At 59.4% G+C, this 20,476-nt stretch overlaps 1 protein-coding gene across 2 annotated transcripts; it reads left to right on the forward strand.

Annotated features, from left to right (window-relative positions):
* Positions 1–151: 151 nt before the first annotated feature.
* CLPTM1L (CLPTM1 like) lies at positions 152–18,461 on the forward strand. Of its 2 annotated transcripts, none has more exons than XM_070587255.1 (17): positions 152–516; positions 918–1,018; positions 2,189–2,378; positions 3,766–3,911; positions 5,393–5,471; positions 7,892–8,009; positions 8,366–8,460; positions 9,367–9,451; positions 11,367–11,470; positions 12,576–12,641; positions 13,813–13,863; positions 14,730–14,812; positions 15,461–15,495; positions 16,196–16,251; positions 16,336–16,380; positions 17,075–17,190; positions 17,743–18,461. In XM_070587255.1, the coding sequence occupies exons 1-17, from the start codon at positions 355–357 to the stop codon at positions 17,825–17,827; spliced, it is 1,617 nt and encodes a 538-aa protein (XP_070443356.1). In that variant the 5' UTR covers positions 152–354; the 3' UTR covers positions 17,828–18,461. The 2 variants fall into 2 exon arrangements, with proteins under 2 accessions (XP_070443356.1, XP_070443357.1); XM_070587256.1 differs by having other exon boundaries at positions 162–516; positions 3,769–3,911.
* Positions 18,462–20,476: the final 2,015 nt, after the last annotated feature.

Consider the following 20,476-nt stretch of genomic DNA (forward strand, 5'->3'; position numbering starts at 1 on the left):
GATGTCCTAGCACCCGCGGCCCGCGGGGCACGCCAGGAGCGCGGCGCCGGCGAGTGTCGTCACTCCGCCGCCGCCGCGCTCCTGGCGCGTACGTGCGCGTGTGCGCGGCGACGACAGGACTACGCTTCCCAGGGGGCCACGCGGCGCGCGCACTTCCGGCTGGGCCGCGGACCCGGAAGCGGCGGAGGGCCGGCGAATCCCGCGGCGACAGCTCGGCGGCGGCGGCGGTGGGAGCATGCGGGGCGGTCGGCGGCCCGGGGCGCGCGGCGCGTTCGTTCCCCCGCGGCGGTGGTGGCGGCGTGAGGCGGTTCTCGCGTGAGCGGCGGCGGCGGGGCGCCGGGGCCGGCGGGCGCCATGTGGAGCGGCCGCAGCTCCTTCACCAGCCTGGTGGTGGGCGTGTTCGTGGTGTACGTGGTGCACACCTGCTGGGTCATGTACGGCATCGTCTACACGCGCCCGTGCGCCGCGGACGGCAACTGCATCCTGCCCTACCTGGCGCGGAGGCCCAAGCTGCAGGTGAGCGGCGGGGGCATGGGGGCTGTCACCTGCGCGCGGGCCGGGCCGGGCAGGGGGCCCCTTCTCTCCGGGCCTCCGGGTCTGGGCTGGAGGCTGCTGGCCTGGCGCCTGGCCTGAGGGGTCGCAACCTGAAAACCCGGCCTGTGCGGTGCCCCTGACGGGCCCCAGCGCTGCCCCTCGTCCCGCTCGAGGTGTCCAGACTCGGCGTCCCCCCCGGGTCCCTCCGTATCTGTACACAGTAGCGCTTTGTCTCTGTGCAGCGGTCCTTCCACAGGTCCGAGTTCTGTCCGTTCGGAGAAAGTGAGGCCTCCGCCCCGGGCAGCTGGTCAGATGGTGCCCCCTCGGCGCAGCGGTGTGAGTGTGTTTTCTGCCAGGGCTAATTTTCTTGGCGCTCTTTCCAGCTGAGCGTGTACACGACCACCCGGTCCAACCTCGGGGCAGAGAACAACGTGGATCTGGTCTTGAACGTGGAGGACTTCGACGTGGAGTCCAAATTTGAAAGGTGTGGTTGTGGGACAAAGTGCCAGTGTTGGGGAAATGTTGTTAACTTTGAGATCGTTTGAAAGCGGGTGTTCTGTACGTAGTGAAGTTACCATTATGAAACAGGAGATATTACCTAGTGGATGGTGGAACATTTTAACCGGAGACGTGTGTGATGTGTACATAGTCAAACGTTTGTTGTACTTGAAGGTAGCAAATGACTTTGTCCCTTAGGAAGTAGCTTACACCAGCATCTGGGATGCACAGCCACCGGGACTTTCCAGAGGAGCAGGGGTTGGGGTGGGGATGAGCTGCTGAGGAACAGAGAGCTTATGTGGTTCCCACAGCAAACAATTGTCTCTCCCTAACGGAAGGAGCTTTAAAGTTATATTTAACATGTGGTTCTGGTTTTTAAGATTTCTACAAGCGTAATTTAAGAAACAGTTTGCTTATCAGGAGTCTGCCTCTCCCTCTGCGCTGTCTGGGAGGTATCGGGTGACAGTCGTGGAACCTGTGACAGTGGGCTGGACTAACCTGGCTCTAGCCAGCCTGCCCCATTAGAGGGCTGTGGGGGGCAGTGCTGTGGGCTGGGGAAGCACATGCTCTCGGGGCAGCCCCTGCCTGCTTGGCCACTTGAGCCTGTGACCTTGGCCAGTGACTGACCTCTCTGAGGGCCATGGCATGGAGGCAGGAAACGCAGACTTTCAGCTTTCGGGGTAGCTGCCCACTTTTAGGATGAGCTCTGTAAACTTCTGCGTTTAGAGCTTCAGGAAACTGGGCAGGTGGGTTTCATTTTTAGTGCTTTTTTTTTTTTGAAGATTGGCCCTGAGCTAACATGTTTGCCCGTCTTCTTTTTTGCTTCCCCTCTCTCTTCTTCTTCTCCTCAAAGCCTCCCAGTACGTAGTTGTATATTCTGGTTGTAGGTCCTGTTGGTTATGCTGTGTGGGATGCCGCCTCAGCATGGCCTGATGAGCGCCACCCTGTCCGTGCCCAGGATCCAAACTGGAGAAACCCTGGGCCACTGAAGTGGAATGTACAAACTTAACCACTTGCCCGACCCCTCACTTTTAGTACTCATAAAGCTAAAATCAGTTAGTTTGAAACAGCATAACTTATCAAGATGTTGAGTAGCCTCAGCCGTGTGTGTACGTAGAACACAACGTGGTTGAAATTGACATCTATTCTGTTTTAGGACAGTTAATGTTTCTGTACCAAAGAAAACCAGGAACAATGGCACTCTGTACGCCTACATCTTCCTCCACCACGCTGGCGTTCTGCCGTGGCACGATGGAAAGCAGGTGCACCTGGTGAGCCCTCTGACCACCTACATGGTCCCCAAGCCAGAAGAGGTCAATTTGCTCACAGGGGAATCAGCGACACAGGTGAGCCCCTCCCTCAGGCTACCAGCTGAAGGAAGCCCGTGCTTCCTCTGGAATTCACACCTGCATGTCCCTGTTTGTGGCCGCCTGCTTCTGCGGCTGGAGTGGCTATTGGAAAACAAAGCAATTTGTCATTATTCGCATACATATCTGTGTTTCAGCTGAATAATTGCCTATGGGTTTGCAGGTAAACGTTACATCAGATTAGTGACATGTGATTTAAGTAATCCACTGACATTGTTTGCCTAGATTCTTCTTCAGGCCGTGGGCCCTCTCGGTCAGCCCCCAGAGCGTGTGCACCCTGGGGGCATGCAGGGTGGCCCCTCTGCAGAGCTCAGCCACAGGCGCACACGGAGTGGGGAGACTCGCCTGCACTGTGTGTAGGACGGATGGGACAGCTCTTGAGTGTTTAGTCTAAGAGTTTAATTCAAAATTGTGAGGCAGGCCCATGTACAGATTGCATTTGTGCATCATAGAAAACTGGATGTACAAAGAAACCCCAGAAACCAGCTGAGCGGTCACTAGTGAGGCCGTGGACAGAGCAGAGGGGTTCTGCCCCTCGGGCCTGTGTTGATGGAAGGTGAGGTGACTGACAAACGAGGCAGTGGCTTTCCCAAAGTGTCTGTGAAGCTGCCCCATGCTGCATGTCCTTGGGGAGACCCCTCTTCTCCCTTCCCTGGGGACAGCACGGCCCTGCCTTGTGGGCCTTCCTAGGGCATCATGGAGGCGGGGGTTGTGAAAGGTGTGGAGGAGGCTTTGGAACATACAAATGCCGAATAAGTGTTAGCTGTTACTGGTATTTGGGAAACCGTTTTTAATATAAACTATTGTGGATAAACTGTATCTTTAGGCAGGAGATAGATGAAATGACACTGTTTCATAGAATTTATTAGTTAGATCTGAAATGAAGATTTTGCTGCCCATCGGTTTCTGAATTTAGCTGTGTTTAAGGTCGATGCCCAGTTGTTGGCACAGCTCCTTCCAGACAACTTGACGCACCTGGTTTGGAAGCAGTTCACCTGCACACCGCAGGGCTGTTAGCTCCTTATGCCTCCTGCAAATGCCCCAGGAACTCGCCCTTCTTGGATCCCTGAGAAAGGGCCTGCTTGGGCTGAGGACCCAAAATAGGAGTCAGTGAGATCCAGGACCACATATTGCAAAACTGCACCCCTCTGGCTTCTGTTGGGAGAAGGAAGTGAGGGTGCAGAGTCTGGAGGAACTGGCGGCCATGGGTCCCGTGCGCTCTGTGGGCTCTGCTTCCCGGTTGTGCTGTCTCGGCATGTGGGCTGTTCCCAGGTGGAGGTGCCAACCACTGCCTCAGACCCTCCCAAGCACGATGTTGTTGCCACGTTTCCTCTTCTTCTGCCAAGTCACTCCTGTCATTTAACAGCAGATCGAAGCAGAGAAGAAGCCGACAAGTGCCCTAGACGAGCCCGTTTCTCATTGGAGACCAAGACTAACACTGAACGTGATGGTGGACGACTTCATCTTTGACGGGTCCTCCCTGCCCGCTGACGTGCATCGGTACATGAAGATGTAAGTGCCGCTGGGCTGCCGGAGAGCTGAGGACCAGCACCGTCGGAGGGAGGCCGCAGGATGCCTTTACCTGCCCGGCCTCAAGCATGGCTCATTCACTCCCTGCGCTGACAGCATGGGGGATGACCACAGGGGTGTTGGGGGTGGAGGAAGCCCCCTGGGATCGTGGCCAACCGGAATCCAGAAACGGGTGGGGGTGCAGCTCGTTGGACCTTGAGCCAGCTCCCTGTGATGAGAGCCCAGAGCAGCAGGTGCCCCTGGAGCCCTCTCTTGGCGGGCTTGCTGGTCGAGGTTGCAGCAGGTACCCCTGGAGCCCCTCTCTTGGCGGGCTTGCTGGTCGAGGTTGCAGCAGGTGCCCCTGGAGCCCCTCTCTTGGCGGGCTTGCTGGTCGAGGTTGCAGCAGGTGCCCCCTGGAGCCCTCTCTTGGCGGGCTTGCTGGTCGAGGTTGCAGCAGGTGCCCCTGGAGCCCCTCTCTTGGCGGGCTTGCTGGTCGAGGTTGCAGTAGGTGCCCCTGGAGCCCTCTCTTGGCGGGCTTGCTGGGCGAGGTTGCAGCAGCGCATCGGACGGAAGGATGAGACCGGGAGGGAGTCCTCCTGCCCCTTGCTCTTGGCAGAGGCTTCCCCTGGAGAGAAGTGGGGGGCACTGATGAGACCGTGTCCCTCTGCACCCCTGGAGGTTTCGTCCTGTGTGCATATTGACTACCTCTGTTAGGAATCTCACAGTTTGTTCATCTTACATTTTTTAAAAATCTGTCTTTAGATAGTTACATTACTCTCACTTGCCATCGTTGATTAAGCATTACTGTTGAAATAGTTTGACCAACGTAGATTATCCTGCGTCTCCGTTCCTTGGGGAGCCCCCTGTTAAGATCTCGAGCTAGATAGTCACGTGGCACCTTGAAGTGGCTGTAATGAGAATAGTTTTCCTTTTTCACTTTTCAGTGGTTCCTAGGGTATCGTCACGAGATTTTGCCTTTTTAAAATTTCGCTCTTGTCTTTGAATATGTAATCCATGCACGCAGTTCAGAGTGTAGAAGGTACAGAGAGGTCACTGGGTGAAGAGCCCCTGCTGCCGTCCCCCAGCCCCCCTAAGGATGTCGCAGGGAGGCAGGCTTTCATTTCTGTTGTCACTGCGTCACCTGACCACACCATGTCAGTGCACAGAGGGGCCCGTCACTCTTTCTGCAGCCCAGATGTGTTCCACTGTGTGGCTGGGTCCCCGTTTGTTTCCCTACCTCCCTGGTGGCCACTGCACTCCCCGCCCCCCGCCCCCCCCACCGTGGCCGTGACAGTCAGGGAAGAGTGCAGCTTGTTAGACCCCGCTGCTTCTGCTGGGAAGTTGGTCCTGGGACTGTGACCCAAAGCAGCTGAAGGCGCTGGTGGGAGGCTTTCTGGATAAATCCAGCGTCGCAGGGCTGCATGTCATCCTCGGAAGGTGAAAGAGCTCGCGCTGACTCTAAAAACGGTGCTTCTGTCCCCCAGGATCCAGCTGGGGAAGACTGTGCACTACCTCCCCATCCTGTTCATCGACCAGCTTAGCAACCGAGTGAAGGACCTCATGGTGAGTGTCACTCCCTTCTGGACGCCCGCCACCTCGCGTGTGTGTCTGCCTCCTCGGCCCTGCTGTGGGCACTCATCCTGTGTCTCTGCCTTGGTGTGGGTCTGCTCCAGGCTTGCCGCTGGCCGGCAGTGGGATCCTGACGAGCCGGTCCTCCCCGAGCCCGTGCACCCTCGCTGGTGAGAGGCTCTAGGGAGGTCCTTTGCTGACTGTGTGGACAGTGGGCATGGAGGGGCCAGCAGCTTGCAAACGCTGCTCCAGTGGACCCGAGCTTTCTGACTCAAAGGCACAGGCCGATTCAGAAAGCGCTGGAGCAAACCGCCACCTCCAGGGCTGGCCCTGTCCTGTGTCGCCACCCACCCGCCTTGGAGCCCATGGCTGCCGAGGGCGGCCCGAGGGCCCGGCTGAGACACGCTGGTGCACAGGCACTCTGGCGCTCTGTCATCCGGGGTAGCGATGGTGCCTCCCCTCCCTGGTGGGCTGGAGGCTGAATGAGACCCGCTGATCTTCGGCCAACAGTGGTCACAAGGGTTGACTCTGATGTCACTTGCCTTGTGCCAGGCACTGCGCCGAGCACGAGATGGACGCTGTACAGTCCCGGTCCTGTCCTGCGGAGACGTCACTACTGGCCGTGTTTCACAGGGGGCTTGTTTAGGGTCACAGGGTGACCTGAGCAGCATTGATTAACCTCTGTTGTTGCCACCTGGTCATCTATGAGCGTTTGCCAGCAGCCAGGCCGTATCTTCTCTCCCTTGGCACTCTCAGCGTCTCTGAGGTGGACACTTTCCCTGTGTCATGGGCGAGAGGGCTGAGGCCTGGAGAGCGTAGGGGCCTTGTTGGGCCCCGAGCCCCACTCTACTGCCTCCTGCTGGCCAAGACACCCAGGATGGACCGTCACTGCACCGCTGTTCACTGGGGCCCCACCAGGTCCCTGAGACACGGGGCCCTCTTTTCCTTGGGGCCTCCTGCACCTGTGTGGCCTGCCAGTTGGGACGGGCAGTCACGGGCCTTTCTCCGTGTTTTCTGGAGTGTACTGTGGTGCTGTGTGCAAACCTCAGGCTGTAGCGGGTTCTGCTGAACTGCACAGATAGTGCTTTGTTGCCATCGAGGCTGCTGTGGTCGCTGTATAAGGCCCCGGTGCTCGCTGGCAGACGCTCAGGAAGTGGTGAGGAGGGTGTGGTGGGGCGGCGTCAGCAGGGCACCTGCCTTCCGCATCGTCGTGTGGGTTAGTGGCCACGTGCTGCACGGTTCCGTGAAAGGCCTGAGGGTGCCGAATGCCATTGTCTGCAGACACAGAAGCATGCGTGCAGGCAGCTCGCTCTCCCCACGTCCTCTTCTGCGTCACTCACCCTTCGTCTCACTTGGAGCGACATTTTGGAAGGAATGCTGTCTTTGGAGAACCACCAAGCCCGCTGGGGTGATGGGGCGCTGCCCACCGCCTGGGGCTTAGTCAGTGGCCTCCGTGGGAGGGGACTGACCTGTGGCCCGCCTGCCCTGAGGTCGGTGCCCTGCATGGGGTGACCCAACACCTGGGCCTGGTGTTGGGGTGATCGCCATGCTCTGGTTACCAGGCTTGCGACATCAGCAATGTTCACAGCATGGGGTCGTGGGGAGTGCGTTAGGGCTGGTGGGTCCAAAAGCATAGCCGTCACGTGATGTTGTGGAATGTGGTGCTCGTGTACCCGGGACCCTTGGGAGTGGGGGTCACTGTCCCATGTGCTGGGGGTGCCTCTCCCCACGGTGTCTTGGGACCTGGCCATGGTGGCCACAGTACCCAGACTCACATTGCTGCGGGCCCCTGTGACCTGCCTGGCTCCCTGAGGCAGCACCCCCAGTTCTATACGTCCTCATGAGCCCCCTCTAGTGCCGCCTCTCCCTGAAGCTGCCCACCATCCCGGATGAGCGTGACCACCCTGCCTGCTCTCCAGCCGTTGGCCTCTCGGGAGCATGCGGCTGTGGGTGCGGCTGGGCCCTGTCCCTCCCATGTGTCCAGCCCTCTCAGGCCGGGTGCTGCGGGTCCCACGCACACACTGGTGCTGCTGCTCGTGCTGAGGAAGGACAGGCAAGGGAGGGCCAGCTCGCAGGGCTGTGGTCACGCAAGACACTGAGGGATGAGAGTGTGTCCCTCAGGAAATGCCATGAGCATGTTACAGAGGGGGAGCCCCTGTCCTGGGAGGAAAGAAGCGTGGGCGCTGAGCCCTGGGGTGGCAGGTGAGAAATTCAGCCCCGTCTGACCCGACGGCCTGGGACCCAGAATGAGCATCTAGCCAGACTGGCCGTGTGGGCCCCAGCCTCTGCGTTCTGGGGCCTGTGGCTGGTGTGGAGCGTGTGGAGGGAGGTGCTGTCCATGCAACCTGGCCTAGGCTCTGCGGCACCTGGGGGCGGGGCTGTTGGCGGGCCTCTAACTGCCGTCCTCCCTCCAGGTCATAAACCGCTCCACTACCGAGCTGCCGCTCACTGTGTCCTACGACAAGATCTCGCTGGGGCGGCTGCGCTTCTGGATCCACATGCAGGACGCCGTGTTCTCCCTGCAGCAGTTCGGTGAGGCTGCCCGTGGGCCGTCCGGAGCCTAGTGGACAGAGCCGTTTGTTACCTCTCAGTCCACGTAGCTTTACACGAACTTGCGGAGGCTCTGTGCCTCCCGGTGCAGGTTCTTTCTTGTCACTCCCATCAAAGGGTCACTAGTGTCTTGTCTCCATTTTCTGACCTTGAAAACGTCCTTGTCGAGGACCTGAAAAAAGTTTGCTGTTTTCAGATCATGATATTCGAGAGGCCACCGTTTGGGTTGCCACCCTTCGCGGCTGGGGAGACAGACTCTTCCCTTCGGCAGCAGCTCTGTGACGTCAGGTCAGGTCCACCTGCCTGTTCACATTGTACGTTTTTTTGTGTTTCTTCAGGATTTTCAGAGAAAGATGCCGATGAAGTGAAAGGCATTTTTGTTGACACCAACTTGTATTTCTTAGCGTTGACCTTCTTTGTCGCGGCGTTTCACGTGAGTGGGTCACTGTGTTCTTGTTGACAAATGGTTGTGGCAGGTGCGGGCAGCTCCACGGGTGCCAGCGTCCTCAGCTGGGGGACTTGGGTGGCACTGCCCAGCTCGGTGGCCCCTCAATGTCCAGCAGACCTAAGACCAGGCAGGCTGTCGTCCTGGGGCCTTTCTCCCAGCTCAGAACGGGGGGGTCTATGACATCTGAACCTCAGGGCACTGGCTACCGTAAGGCCTTGGTGCTTTGTCTGCTGGTTGTGGGGGCCGATTTGAAAAGAACTCCAGAATCAGTGAGGTTAGTGAATGACTTTGAGGAGTAAGTGCCACATTGTATAAATTCTAGCATGGGGAATTTAACATTGAAAAACGAGCCCTGTGTGTAGTAGAGTCCCTCTTGGAATATGGCTGGGGAAAGCCGTGCCCCATGGGGCAGCCGTGCTGGACTCGGGGTCTGGGTGGGAAGGGTGGGAATCAAAGGCCACTGGAGCAGTGCTTCAGCCGGTGCTCAGAGCCTGGGGGTTGGTCCCCAGTCAGGCTGAAACCTTCCAAAACTGTGCCAGCAAACAGCAGTTTTATCAACAGGTCAGCATGTCAGAACCAGGCCGTGTGCTCCCCAGCGGGCACACTGTCTGCCCTCACTGGCAGCGCAGGGCGAGGGCAGGGAAAGGATGCTTCCAGACGTCCTGTGGGCCCCTCCCCCACACGAGCTTGTAGTCAGAGATGCCCGGGGTAGACGTGGCCCCTGTGAATCCCAGGGCGGTCGATGAGACACGTGGCTTCGGGCTTTCCAGACACTTGGGGTCCATCTTGATGTGTCCTTGCAATTTGGGCCCAGTGCACACTTGCATCTCATGGTGAATACAAGTGACGGGAACAACTGAGATGCAAATTGCTGTCCTTTCTACTTTTCAGCTCCTTTTTGATTTCCTGGCATTTAAAAATGATATCAGTTTCTGGAAGAAAAAGAAGACCATGATTGGAATGTCCACTAAAGCAGGTAGGGGCGCTCAGAACTTCGACCCATTCCTATGGCATGTGCTGCTGTTGGTAAAGTTTGTTTGGAAAGCTGGCATCAGGGACCCTCTAGGAGAAAGGCTACTTGGGACCTCAGCCCCTGCTGTCGTTCAGGAGAGGCCGCCCTAGACCATGCTCCCAAGAACCCGGGGACGGAGCTGTCTCAGGTCACAGTGGACGTCGTGGGGTCTGTGACCGTGGAGGACAGAGGGCCGTGGAGGCCGCAGAGCCAGGCCGGCCTCAGCAATACGTGGACGTGGGTTCTCAGTGCACATCTCTGTAGGTCAGGGGTTGGTTTGCCTGCCAACTGAGTCTCAAAAAGAGGCAGTTCTTTTTCTCCTGTGGAAGCGACACCTAAGTGGGTGGTCTGGCTGCTTGGGGCCCCCCCCCATGTCACGTGTCTCAGATTCCTCTGTCCTGCCCTCTGCTTTCCTCGGGGAGGATGGGGCCCCTGCTGGGTCCTCCCACCCCCTCCCCTGGCCTTTTCTGGGCCTGGGGGGCAGCAGATGGCTGTGGCCGTGAGTAGGGGGTGTGGGCCCACAAGTCTGTGCCCACAGAAGGCAGCAGCTTCCTTCCCCCGGAGTCCACCCGCCGTGAGCGCTCACGTGGAGCTGCTCCGCCAAAGGCGGCAGCAGGACACGCATGGTCCAGTCTCTTCTGAAGGACAGGTTGAGGGACAAAGCACAGCTTCTGAGAGATGGACACGGTTATCACAGACGTGGTGTAAAAATAGGAGGGCATGGGGGTCAGCCTGCTTGTGTAGTGGTTAGTTCACATGCTCTGCTTCAGCGGCCCAGGGCTCATGGGTTCAGATTCAGGCACGGACCCACACCACTCGTCAGCCATGCTGTGGGGGCGTCCTACATCCAAAATAGAGGAAGATGGGCACAGCTGTCAACTCAGAGGCCATCTTCCTCACCAAAAAAAAAAACCACAAACAGGCAAGTGCAGCATCACAGTACAGGAGCAGTAGTCTGCACGGTTCCAGTCAGAAGCCTGTTTTCTCGGCATCTTTTCTGTGCTTTTGTGTGTTTGCAGATAGAACTTACTCAGGTTTGCAGAGCTGAGAGTTCCTTCAGTTCTGTAGCCTTTAGTAGTCCTTTTGAAATGTTATCTGTGGCTCCAAATGGTCCACTGTCTTTTTTAATGGAGTGGAGGGAGGAATGCTTGAAGCTCTGTGTGCCTGCACGTGGAGGGCTGAGTGTCGGGGCGGGGCTGCGTACGCGTCGGGGTGTGCACGTGGTGCTGTGTATGTGGGTGTGTGCATGGGGGCTGCTTACATGCGTGTAGGGGTGCATATGTGTGAGGGTGTGCACGTGGGGCTGCATACATGTGGGGCTGCATACGTTTGGGGGTGTGCATGTAGGGCTGCATATGGGTATGGGGGGCTGCATACGGGTGGGGGTGTGCATGTGGGGGTGTATATGTGTGTGGGTGTAGGGGGCTGCATACATGTAGGGGTGTCCGTGTGGGGCTGCATACGTGTGTGGGTGCAGGGGACTGCATACATGTTTTAGGGGGCTGCATACGAGTGAGGGTGTGCATATGGGGGCTGCATATGTGTGGGGTGTGGGTGGGGGCTGCATACATGGGTGTGGGGGGGTGCATACATGTGGGGGTGTGCATGTGGGGCTGCATACATGTGTGTGGGGCTGCATAGGTGTGGGGGCCTGCATATGTGCGTGGGTGTGGAGGACTGCATACATGTTTGGGGGGCTGCATACGTGTGGGGGTGCACATATGGGGTCTGCATCCATGTGGGTATGGGGGCTGCATATGTGTGGGGTGTGGGTGGGGGGCTGCACACGTGTGGGGGCTGCACACCCATAGGCATGTGTGTGAGAGAGTGGGGGCCGCCAGCCCCCCTTAGCGTGGCCCACCCTCTCCTCCATTCCCAGTGCTCTGGCGCTGCTTCAGCACAGTGGTCATCTTCCTGTTCCTGCTGGACGAGCAGACGAGCCTGCTGGTGCTGGTCCCGGCGGGCATCGGAGCTGCCATCGAGGTGAGTTGGGTCGTCCCTCTGGGCAGTGGTCTGAGTTGTCCAGTCCTTGGGCCGAGCTCTCAGTGCCTCAGACCCTGCATTGCTGCCCGAGGAGTGACGCGCAGCTGCCTCGGCAGGCAGGGTAGGGCACCGCAGCCGTGGGCTCTTGCACAGAGCGAGAAGCGGGAGGGCGGCTGCTGAAGGCTCTCCGTTTCTCGTTATGAAGAGAAGCTCAGCTTCTCACGTCTGTCCACAGGACGTACTTGAACACGTCGGGCAGACTGCAGCGCAGCCTGTGCTGTGCTGGGTGCCGTAGGAAGCAGAAGTGTGCGGGGCCTCATGAAGCTCGTGCCCTCTGAACCCACTCAGGGAAGGAGCCCGAGGGGCCGGTGGGCTTGGGGCCAGGCTGTGAGGTGGGGGTGGGGCTGGGCCGCAGCAGCAGTGGAGGGGTGGCAGGCTCTGCTCTGTGAGTCCCAGGCCTCCTCGGGCTCCGTGCTGCCCTGACCAGGAGCCTCAGCTGTGGCCGTGTTCCTGCCTCCCGCCTGCGGGCGCCGGCTCACGTGGCTGTCGGGTCGTGGACCACGCTTGCACTGCTCGTCGAGGAGGAGTGCTGGTGGGGACCCTCCTGTGGCTACAAGCCGCAGTGTGGAAACTGACCTCAAAGACAGTCATGTTAGCATGACCACGTCCTGCAGCACGTGGGGTGGGTCCCCGAGAGACCCAGAAATGGCAGGGCTTGGGGCAGCAGCTTGGGGCCCATGGGGTGACTTTGCAGGCAGCAGGGTGGCTGAGCCAGCTGGGTGCAGGTAAGCTGGGCAGGGGACGGCCCAGGGGGGATGACCAGGCCAAGGGCCAGTTTCGAGGGTGCCAAGGGGAGGCCACAGTGTGTGCATGCTGGACAGGCTCGCTGGGCTGGCCTGGAGGCTGGGGCCAGACCTGGCACCTGCACTGGCCATGAGAAGCCCATGGAGGGCACAGCTGTCAGCCTGGGGCTGGGGCCTGGGCCGAGGTGGAGCCAGGTCCGAGCTGGCAGGCACTGTGGCCCCATCACTGTCCATGTCCTGAGTTCTGCCATCGTCTTGGTCTGGGCCTTGGCATCTTAAGTGTCAGTTTTTCTTTCCCTCAGCTGTGGAAAGTGAAAAAGGCATTGAAGATGACCGTTGTTTGGAGAGGCCTGAGGCCCCAGTTTCAGGTAGGAGTTTACGTTGTGCTGGCTCAGCCCGCTTCCCTCTGCGGACTCGTCTCCCGCCCACTCTTCTGCACCACTCTCACTCCTCCCTTGACCGGCCTGTCGCTCGCTGTGCCAGGTTGTCTGCTGATGCTTCTTAGTTGCACCCCAATCAGATGCGGAACCCTGGGAGGGAGGGGACTGTCACTTGATCCCGTGGCTGGCCTCCCGGCACATGGAGCAGCTCCTCATCAGCAGACGAGTGGGTAGGAACGCACAGGTGTCTGGAGGGTGGCAGACAGAGCTGGTCACCACCCTGGCAGCCCCGTCATCCCCTTGTCAGGGCCAGTGTCAGCTTTGTGATCACGACTAATTCCGGGTTCGCATGAGGATTCCCTAACCGTGGGCCTAGCAGTGACTTCCCACTCTTATAATGAGGCAGGACACAGGTCTCACGGGCTCGGTGTCTCGTCCGGGCCTCCGTCTGCCCCTGCAGGTACGATGCTGAGAGTCACACAGTTCACGCCAGAATCCCAAGTAGCCCCTGCGTTAGGGAGGCAGCTGCCCCCTTACTGGAGGTGGACGAGTCCCCCGGGCAGGTCAGGGCTGGGCCTGGTCGCTGGCTGCAGCTCTCTAGCTGTGAAGCTGCCTCTTCTTTCTGAGCTGGATCTGGGTTGAGGAGAAGCTTGGCGTTCGCGATGCCCCATTTTCCAGGCTGTCAGCAGATCGAGGACAGGAGACTCGGCAGATAGGACACAGCAGGCTGCACCCTCGGTTAGCCTGGCGAGGTCCCCTTCTCGTTAAGAGCCGAGTCAAAGTGTACTGTACAGTATGTTTGAAAACACAAGGGCGGTGTCTTCACTGTGGAAACCAACAGAATTGGGAAGAGGAAGCGGCCCTGGAGAGTCAAACACACGTTACTGGGCTTGTTTCCCCCCACGTAGCACAGTGTGGCCTGTGGGATCCAGGCCAGGGAGGCAGAAATGTTGTCACTGGGTCCTCTCTGGGCCCCGTCTCGACCATGGGCTTTGATGGAGGATCCAGAGAAACACCCTGGGGTCGCTGGGGTGCGGCTGGGCTGGGCGTCCTGTGGGTCAGTGCGTAGCCCTGTCACTCTCTCAGCCACAGCTATGCTGGGCTCAGACGCCCGCCTCGAGTCAGTTAATTAATGTGGTTGTGTCAATTTTTATAACAGTTTGGCACCTACAGCGAATCCGAGAGGAAGACCGAGGAGTATGACACCCAGGTGAGCAGCAGGGTGACTGAGGGGCGCAGGCAGGGGACGTAACCCGCCGTCCTGGGAGATGGTGCCCGTGCTGCAGCTGCTCACGGAGGGCTGGTGGCAAGTCATTGAGCCCAGTGCCCGGGTGAACAGTCTCCTGGGACATTAGACTCGGGAAGGGGGGCTGGGAGGGCTTCCCTGTGTCCCTGTCCTTGCAGGTGACCCCACGTCCGTGTCGTCCCGCGTGGTCGGGGGACATCTCTCTCCTCTGTAACAAGATTCCTCCCGTGTGGTTTGCTGTGGCTGTTGCAAGCTCACTCTGTGTCACCAAGGCTGGTGACCTGGGAGGGCCTGAGGCCACCCGCGGGAGCTGTGGTTCCCAGCCTGATCTAACATGCGTCCTGTACGAGCGCGATTCTAGTTTTGGTGGAACCGTCATCGGTTTGCCTTCGGTTTTCGTTGGGATCACAGTAAAGTTCAAATCAAGCAAAGACTGACGTGGCTGCGTTCCTTGTAAGGCAGCCCTGACACGTAGATCTGGGAGGGTTTCTTCAGGTTTCTCCTGTTGGCTCCTTCCTTGGTCAGTCGTGGTTTTGTTGTTTCTTGTGAGCCAGCGTTACTGCATTGTCGTTGATGTCCGTGGTCCACATCAGGCTCCACTCAGGCTGGCATGTGTCCCATGGGTCTGGACAGGCGTGCTGGTGTGTGTCCTGTGGGTCTGGACACGCGTTCTGGCGTGTGTCCTTGTTCCAGCATCACACAGACTAGTTCGCTCCCCAGACGTTGTGGGCGTTGTGCACTCTCTGTCTGTTTTCTGCCCCTGTCTGTTAGCTCTGGGCAGCGCCTCAGGTGGACGCCTGGGCTCTAACTGGAGGTGACTGTCCCTGCAGGCCATGAGGTACCTGTCGTACCTGCTCTACCCCTTGTGTGTCGGGGGCGCCGTCTACTCGCTGCTGAATGTCAAGTACAAGAGGTGGGTGCCACCCGGACCACACACCACCTTTCAACCGGGAGGCAGGGGCCTGGCCAGGCCGGCCCTGGGCCTGACCTCCTCTGCCGGGTAGGGAACAGTGGGGTGACCGTCCCATGGGGCAGGGAGTGCTCAACTAAGAATTGAAAGCACAGTGTGAGTGAGAGCCGAGGCTGTCACGCGTATCCCCTTGTCCCGAGTGTGGGCACGTGGAGTGGCCCCCAGCAGCACGCTGGTGTCGGGCCAAGGGTTGGAGGGAAGCGTGCTGCTCTATCCCGGGGCTGCAGGGGGCTGGCGGGGGCGGGACAGGCGGCCCACCTTGGCCTGCAAGGATGCAGCTGGGTGCCGTGCACGGGCCTCTGAGGTTTGCCCAGCTCCTTGGAAGTGCTGAAGGAAAACCTGTTGGCACAGTCTCCCGTCCCCCTCGAGCCCCAGCTCCGTGGTGTTTGTCCCTGTGGGTCTGTCCCAACCTGGTGCCCGGCATCCAGGCAGTGGGCTCGGCCCCTGGAATCCACGGGGCCGCGGAACTGTGGTTTGCAGACCCCACCTTGTGCGGGGCCAAGGGGCCCACGGCAGAATTATTTCAGTGGTGGTGACAGGGACACCGGGGCGCAGGCGTAACCCCGGGTGACAGTCCTCTCTGCATTTCAGTTGGTACTCCTGGCTGATCAACAGCTTCGTGAACGGTGAGTCCATGTTCCCGACTCGGTGGCAGCGTTTGTACGGCTGCCGTGGATCGCCCCTGCTCCTAACCCAGGGTGACCTGGGCCACCCGTCAGGCCCTCGCCCTGCCCCCCGGCTCGTGGGGCCCCAGGACACCTGTGTGCCTTGCGGTGTCCCTCACAGGCTGCTGGGACCTGGAAATGGTGCAGCGCGAGCAGTAACGACACTGTCGTGACACAGGGCTCCTTAGAGCAAACCCGAGTCCCAGACCCCAGCGCCCGGCACGCCGCGTGGCAGGCCACGTCCTCGGAGGAGCACCCGCCTGCCTCAGGCGGGCGTCACACTGCCTGCAGGGCTCGTCCTGCCGCAGCGCTGGCTCTCTGGGTGGTGAAGGGCCAGGGCCTGTCTCCACGGCACAGACGTGACAGGCTCCCGGGCTACGGGGTCAGGAGGTGTGATTCCCAAACAGCCACCGCTGCCAGGGTGGGACCGTGTGGGCAGGAGCCCTGTCCTCACAGCCCCCACTCGCTTGGCCCCACGGCGAGAGTTTCAGTGACTAACAAGAGGACGTTCTCCCTCAAGTCACTCTTGGCAGCTGGGAAGCCCCGTCACGTAAAGGCCAGCTGTCCAGGTGTCCGGGCGTCAGGTGGTCCTTGTGCTCTAGATGCACGGGTGAGGCAGGCGGGCGCCGGCTCTCTCCACACCCGGGTCTCTCTTCCTCAGGGGTGTACGCGTTCGGCTTCCTCTTCATGCTGCCCCAGCTCTTCGTGAACTACAAGGTAAGGCTGCGTCCCTGTCCAGACGCCCGCCCGTTTTCTGTGCCGCCTGGCACTGATGGGCACCGTGTCTCCCTTGTCCCCCAGATGAAGTCGGTGGCGCACCTGCCCTGGAAGGCCTTCACCTACAAGGTCAGTGCTGGCCCGCGCGGGGCAGCGCTTGGGGCCACGTTTCCCTTGGTGTGTATTGGGGCGTTTCTTTCAGACAGAAGAGCCACAGTAATGACTGAAAGACCTCGGTCCTTGGACCACCGTGGCCACGGGACACGCTTCCCTGAGTTGAAAGCTGTGTTACTTGGCAACTTGTGTCAGAAGTCAGATGCCCCTGAGCCAGTGGCCTGGTATCTGGTGCTGGATCCGTGTCCACCCAGAGGTCCCGCAGCTCAGGCTGCCCTGAGGCTTGCCTTGGCGCATGGTGGCCAGTCCCACGTGGGGGGGTCGGGACACGTGGCCTTCCAGTGCTTGTCGAGTCCAGGTGACTTGGCCATAAGTTATGCGGTGCGGTCTTCAGAAGACCACTGAGCTGAAGGTGTGTTTCAGTCTTCTGAGGTTAAACGACCCGTCCTGAGAAGCGACATGGTGTGCTCTGAGCCGTGTTTTCAGGGCCGTTCTTTGGGTTTCCCACTCCATAGACTACGGGGTCCATGCCAGGTGGTGCCAGGGGAGAGGCCATGCCCTGGGGCCCCCAGAGCCCTGCGTTTCCGTGGCATCCGCTTTTAGCTGTTGTTAGAGTCGCCTGCCGCCAGGCAACGAGCTAACTCAGTCGTCGGTGCGCGGGCTGGGCAGCTGGCTGGGCATCCGCTCACCTCCCACCTCCCACGCACAGGCCTTCAACACCTTCATAGACGACGTCTTCGCCTTCATCATCACCATGCCCACCTCCCACCGGCTGGCGTGTTTCAGGGACGATGTCGTGTTCCTCGTTTACCTCTACCAGCGGTGGTGAGTGCGCCGGGCAGGGCCTCGGGAGCCGTGCTGTGGGGCAGGGCGGTCTGCAGGAGGTGTTTCTGTGCTCTCTGAGCTAGCGCTCCAGCTGCCAGTGGTGGGCCACGGAGAGAGGGTTCCGTCTGCCTCCTGCTCTAGGGGAGCATGCTTCCGCCTGGGTGATCTGAGTGCCCTGCGAGCACAGCTCTCTCCTTGAAGGATGTGAGCTTTCAACCCAAGCGCTCTTTGGCAGAGCACAGAGGATGCTGCCCTGGCCCCTGGGCCGCGCCCATGTCGGAAGCCAGGATGGGGTCCCCTGGGGCGGGCCTTCCCCGGGGGTGTCTGGACCCCGTCTGCTTTGGCACAGCTGTCCTCGGCCTCCGACCAGTCTTGAGTGCAGAGCCCCAGCGTGTCCATTAAAAATAAAACAGCAGGAGGGCACGAGGTCAACCCCAAGTTCCTCTCCCACTGAACCTGGGATGACTTGATTTTCAGTCTCTGAGAACCGAGAACGAACGTGTTCTCCCTTCAAAAGCCGTAGCGCTCCAGGAGCTCTTGGTGTCGTTGCAGGCTTTATCCTGTGGATAAGAGCAGAGTGAACGAGTTTGGGGAGTCCTACGAGGAGAAGCCGCCGCGGAAACCCCGCGCAGACTGAGCCCCTGCTGGGGCCGCTCGCGGCTGCCGCCACGCAGCAAAGCCTGGACTGTTGGCTACTGAGTATTCTTGGACGCTTTTGGTGGAATTTCCCAGACATTTCATCTTCTGCATTGCCAAAATCTGAACATTTCTCATGCATCTCCTGAGTCCCCTTACGTTGTGTTGAGAGGAGCTGGCAGCACTCACGGTGCACCCCCGACGTGCAGCCATCTCCCGCGGTCACTGGGCTGCTGGGAGCACTCACGGTGCACCCCCGACGTGCAGCCATCTCCCTCGGTCACCGGGCTGCTGGGAGCACTCACGGTGCACCCCCGACGTGCAGCCGTCTCCCTCGGTCACTGGGCTGCTGGAGCCTGCGGCCCCTTGGTGGCTCCCGGTGCAGGAGCGTCAGTGTCGGCAGGGGCTGTGCCGTCACCCGGTGTCCCCGACTCGCAGACACCGAGGCAGGGAGGTGCGGATCTCCATTTCAAGGTGTCTGTAAGCGCTCCTCACGTGATTCACATGCCTCTTTAAACCAGTTCTGTAGACTCTGGGATCAAATGGCTTTTTTCCTTTTTGTTTAAATTTGACTATTTTAAAGCTTAATGTATGTATGTTTCTATTTTAAAATAAATTTCTCTGGCTGGAACGTTTCTCTTGGCCTCGTCTGACATGAAGAGTGTTTCAGATCCTTCACTTTATTCCCAGAAGCGAGCTCATGATGTGGGTTTGTGTTCGCTAAAAGGAGCAGCTTGAAAGAACCTCTCCTCGGCCTCGGAATCATGAGTGTTCTTGAGTATTTACGTCTGGCTGTGAAGACTGAACTATGATACGGTTTTGGCCACTCGGGTCGATGGCGTCTTAGTACAGGGATGCCCTAGGTCAACGCAGAGGGAGAGCGAGCGGGAGGCGTCTCCACGGGTGGGCAGAGACAGGCGAGCCTGCTGGGCAGCAGGGCCGGTCACGGGTCCCGTGAGGTCTGGCTCTTGAGGACCCGTCTTCTGTGTGTGTCTGGGTGGGCATGAGCACACACCGCGGCACCCTGTCGCTGGCCCGTCCATCTGTGTCTCGGCCCAGGTGGCATGGGGCCTGGCTGGGAATTGAGCCCTTCTCCTCGGTGGGGTCGTTTCTCTGCACTGTGGGCTTCCTCTAGGGGCAGCCCTGGCTAGAATGTGGAACCAGGCGCAGCCAGGTCACCGAGCCAGGCGTCTGGTGGCCTGCTCCTTGCGTCCTCGCGCACAGGCAGCACACGAGCACAGGGTGTTGGCGCCCCCCAGGGGCTGGCAGGTCTCTGCTGAGGGCTGTGTGGCTCACTCGTCGGGAAGAAAAGCACTTCGTTTCCAGTTGCTCTTTGTTAGTTCATCATCTGAGCACCACGCCATGCTCATTCTTGCCGCCGCTTAGCGAGGATCCCCGTGCTCGCTCGTATCTAGCCCTGTGCCCGGCCCACAGAAGGCGCTTGGTGGAGGTCAGAGCACCAGCGTCCCCCCTCCATGCCCACAGGCTCGAAACAGTCTGTTTCCTGTAGGGAGTGGAGGCCGGCTTTATAAGACACAGCCCTGGCCTCTCTGGGAATCCCTCCTGCACATCTGCATGCAGCCCCGACAAGCGTCTGTGAGGGGACCAGAACATTCCGGAGCTTTGCCAGGAGCGGACCGCCTGCTGTGTGACGCTGGCGCCTGTCCCCAATGGTTGTGTCATCGTGTCCCCTGCTGCAGTCTCCAGGGGGCACGCCACTGGGGCTTGGAACGCCTGGGCCCCGGCTCCGTGGAAAGGCCGTCTCATATCCCTGCTTCCTCACATTGGGAGCCCGGAGCCCGGCCGACTTGGCAGCTTCCCCGCAGAGGCTGTGCCCGCGCTCGGTTTCAGTTCCACATAAAGTCGTCGTCAGGAGGACTTTGTTTTCACCACGACCCTGCTCTTCGCTTCAGCTGGAAGGCTGTTGAGCGGCCGTCACTGGAGCAGGCCCTGGTGGACCTGACAGCGTGGCGGGCTTGCTGCATTGTCTGGAGGCGTCGTGCAGGTCCCCAGAGGCCGCTGCACTTGGGGCAGTGATGGCACGCCCTGCTGGTGGCTGGTGTGTTTTGGGGTCTCCGTGCCCTGGTTTTCAGCAGCCCTGCAGGTCCCAGACATTGTTTTCCAGGTTGCAAATTGCAGGACATGTGGACCTGTCCTCTCACGGGTGTTGAAGTCACGTCCTTGTAAAAGAAAAGTTTGATCAATAGTGAGTCATGGAGTGTTCCTTTTATTTACTTTATTTTTTGTGAGGAAGACTGGCCCTGAGCTGACATCTGTGCCAATCTTCCCCTATTTTATGTGGGACACTGCCACAGCATGGCTTGCTGAGTGGTGTTAGGTCCACATCCAGGATCCCACCCTGTGACCCTGGGCTGCCGAAGCAGAGCACACAAAATTAACCACTACACCACCAGGCGGGCCCCTGTTTCTTTTAAAAGCTACAGTCCTGTGCGTTAACAAATTACTCACAGGAGGTTGCTCGAGCGCCTGCCTCTCCCTTTCTCAAGAGATTAAAATACACCAGGTTTGCATGTGAGGCCTCAGAGCCCCTCTGGCTTCCGGACTGAGCACCTTGGTGACGCTCTTGACTCTCCTGGGCTAACGTTCCTGTTAACAGACAGTGTTTTCAGGGTGAATACGGCCAGGTTGT

Source organism: Equus przewalskii, chromosome 20 (assembly GCF_037783145.1).
Source record: "Equus przewalskii isolate Varuska chromosome 20, EquPr2, whole genome shotgun sequence".
In the NCBI taxonomy this organism is placed as follows: domain Eukaryota; kingdom Metazoa; phylum Chordata; class Mammalia; order Perissodactyla; family Equidae; genus Equus; species Equus przewalskii.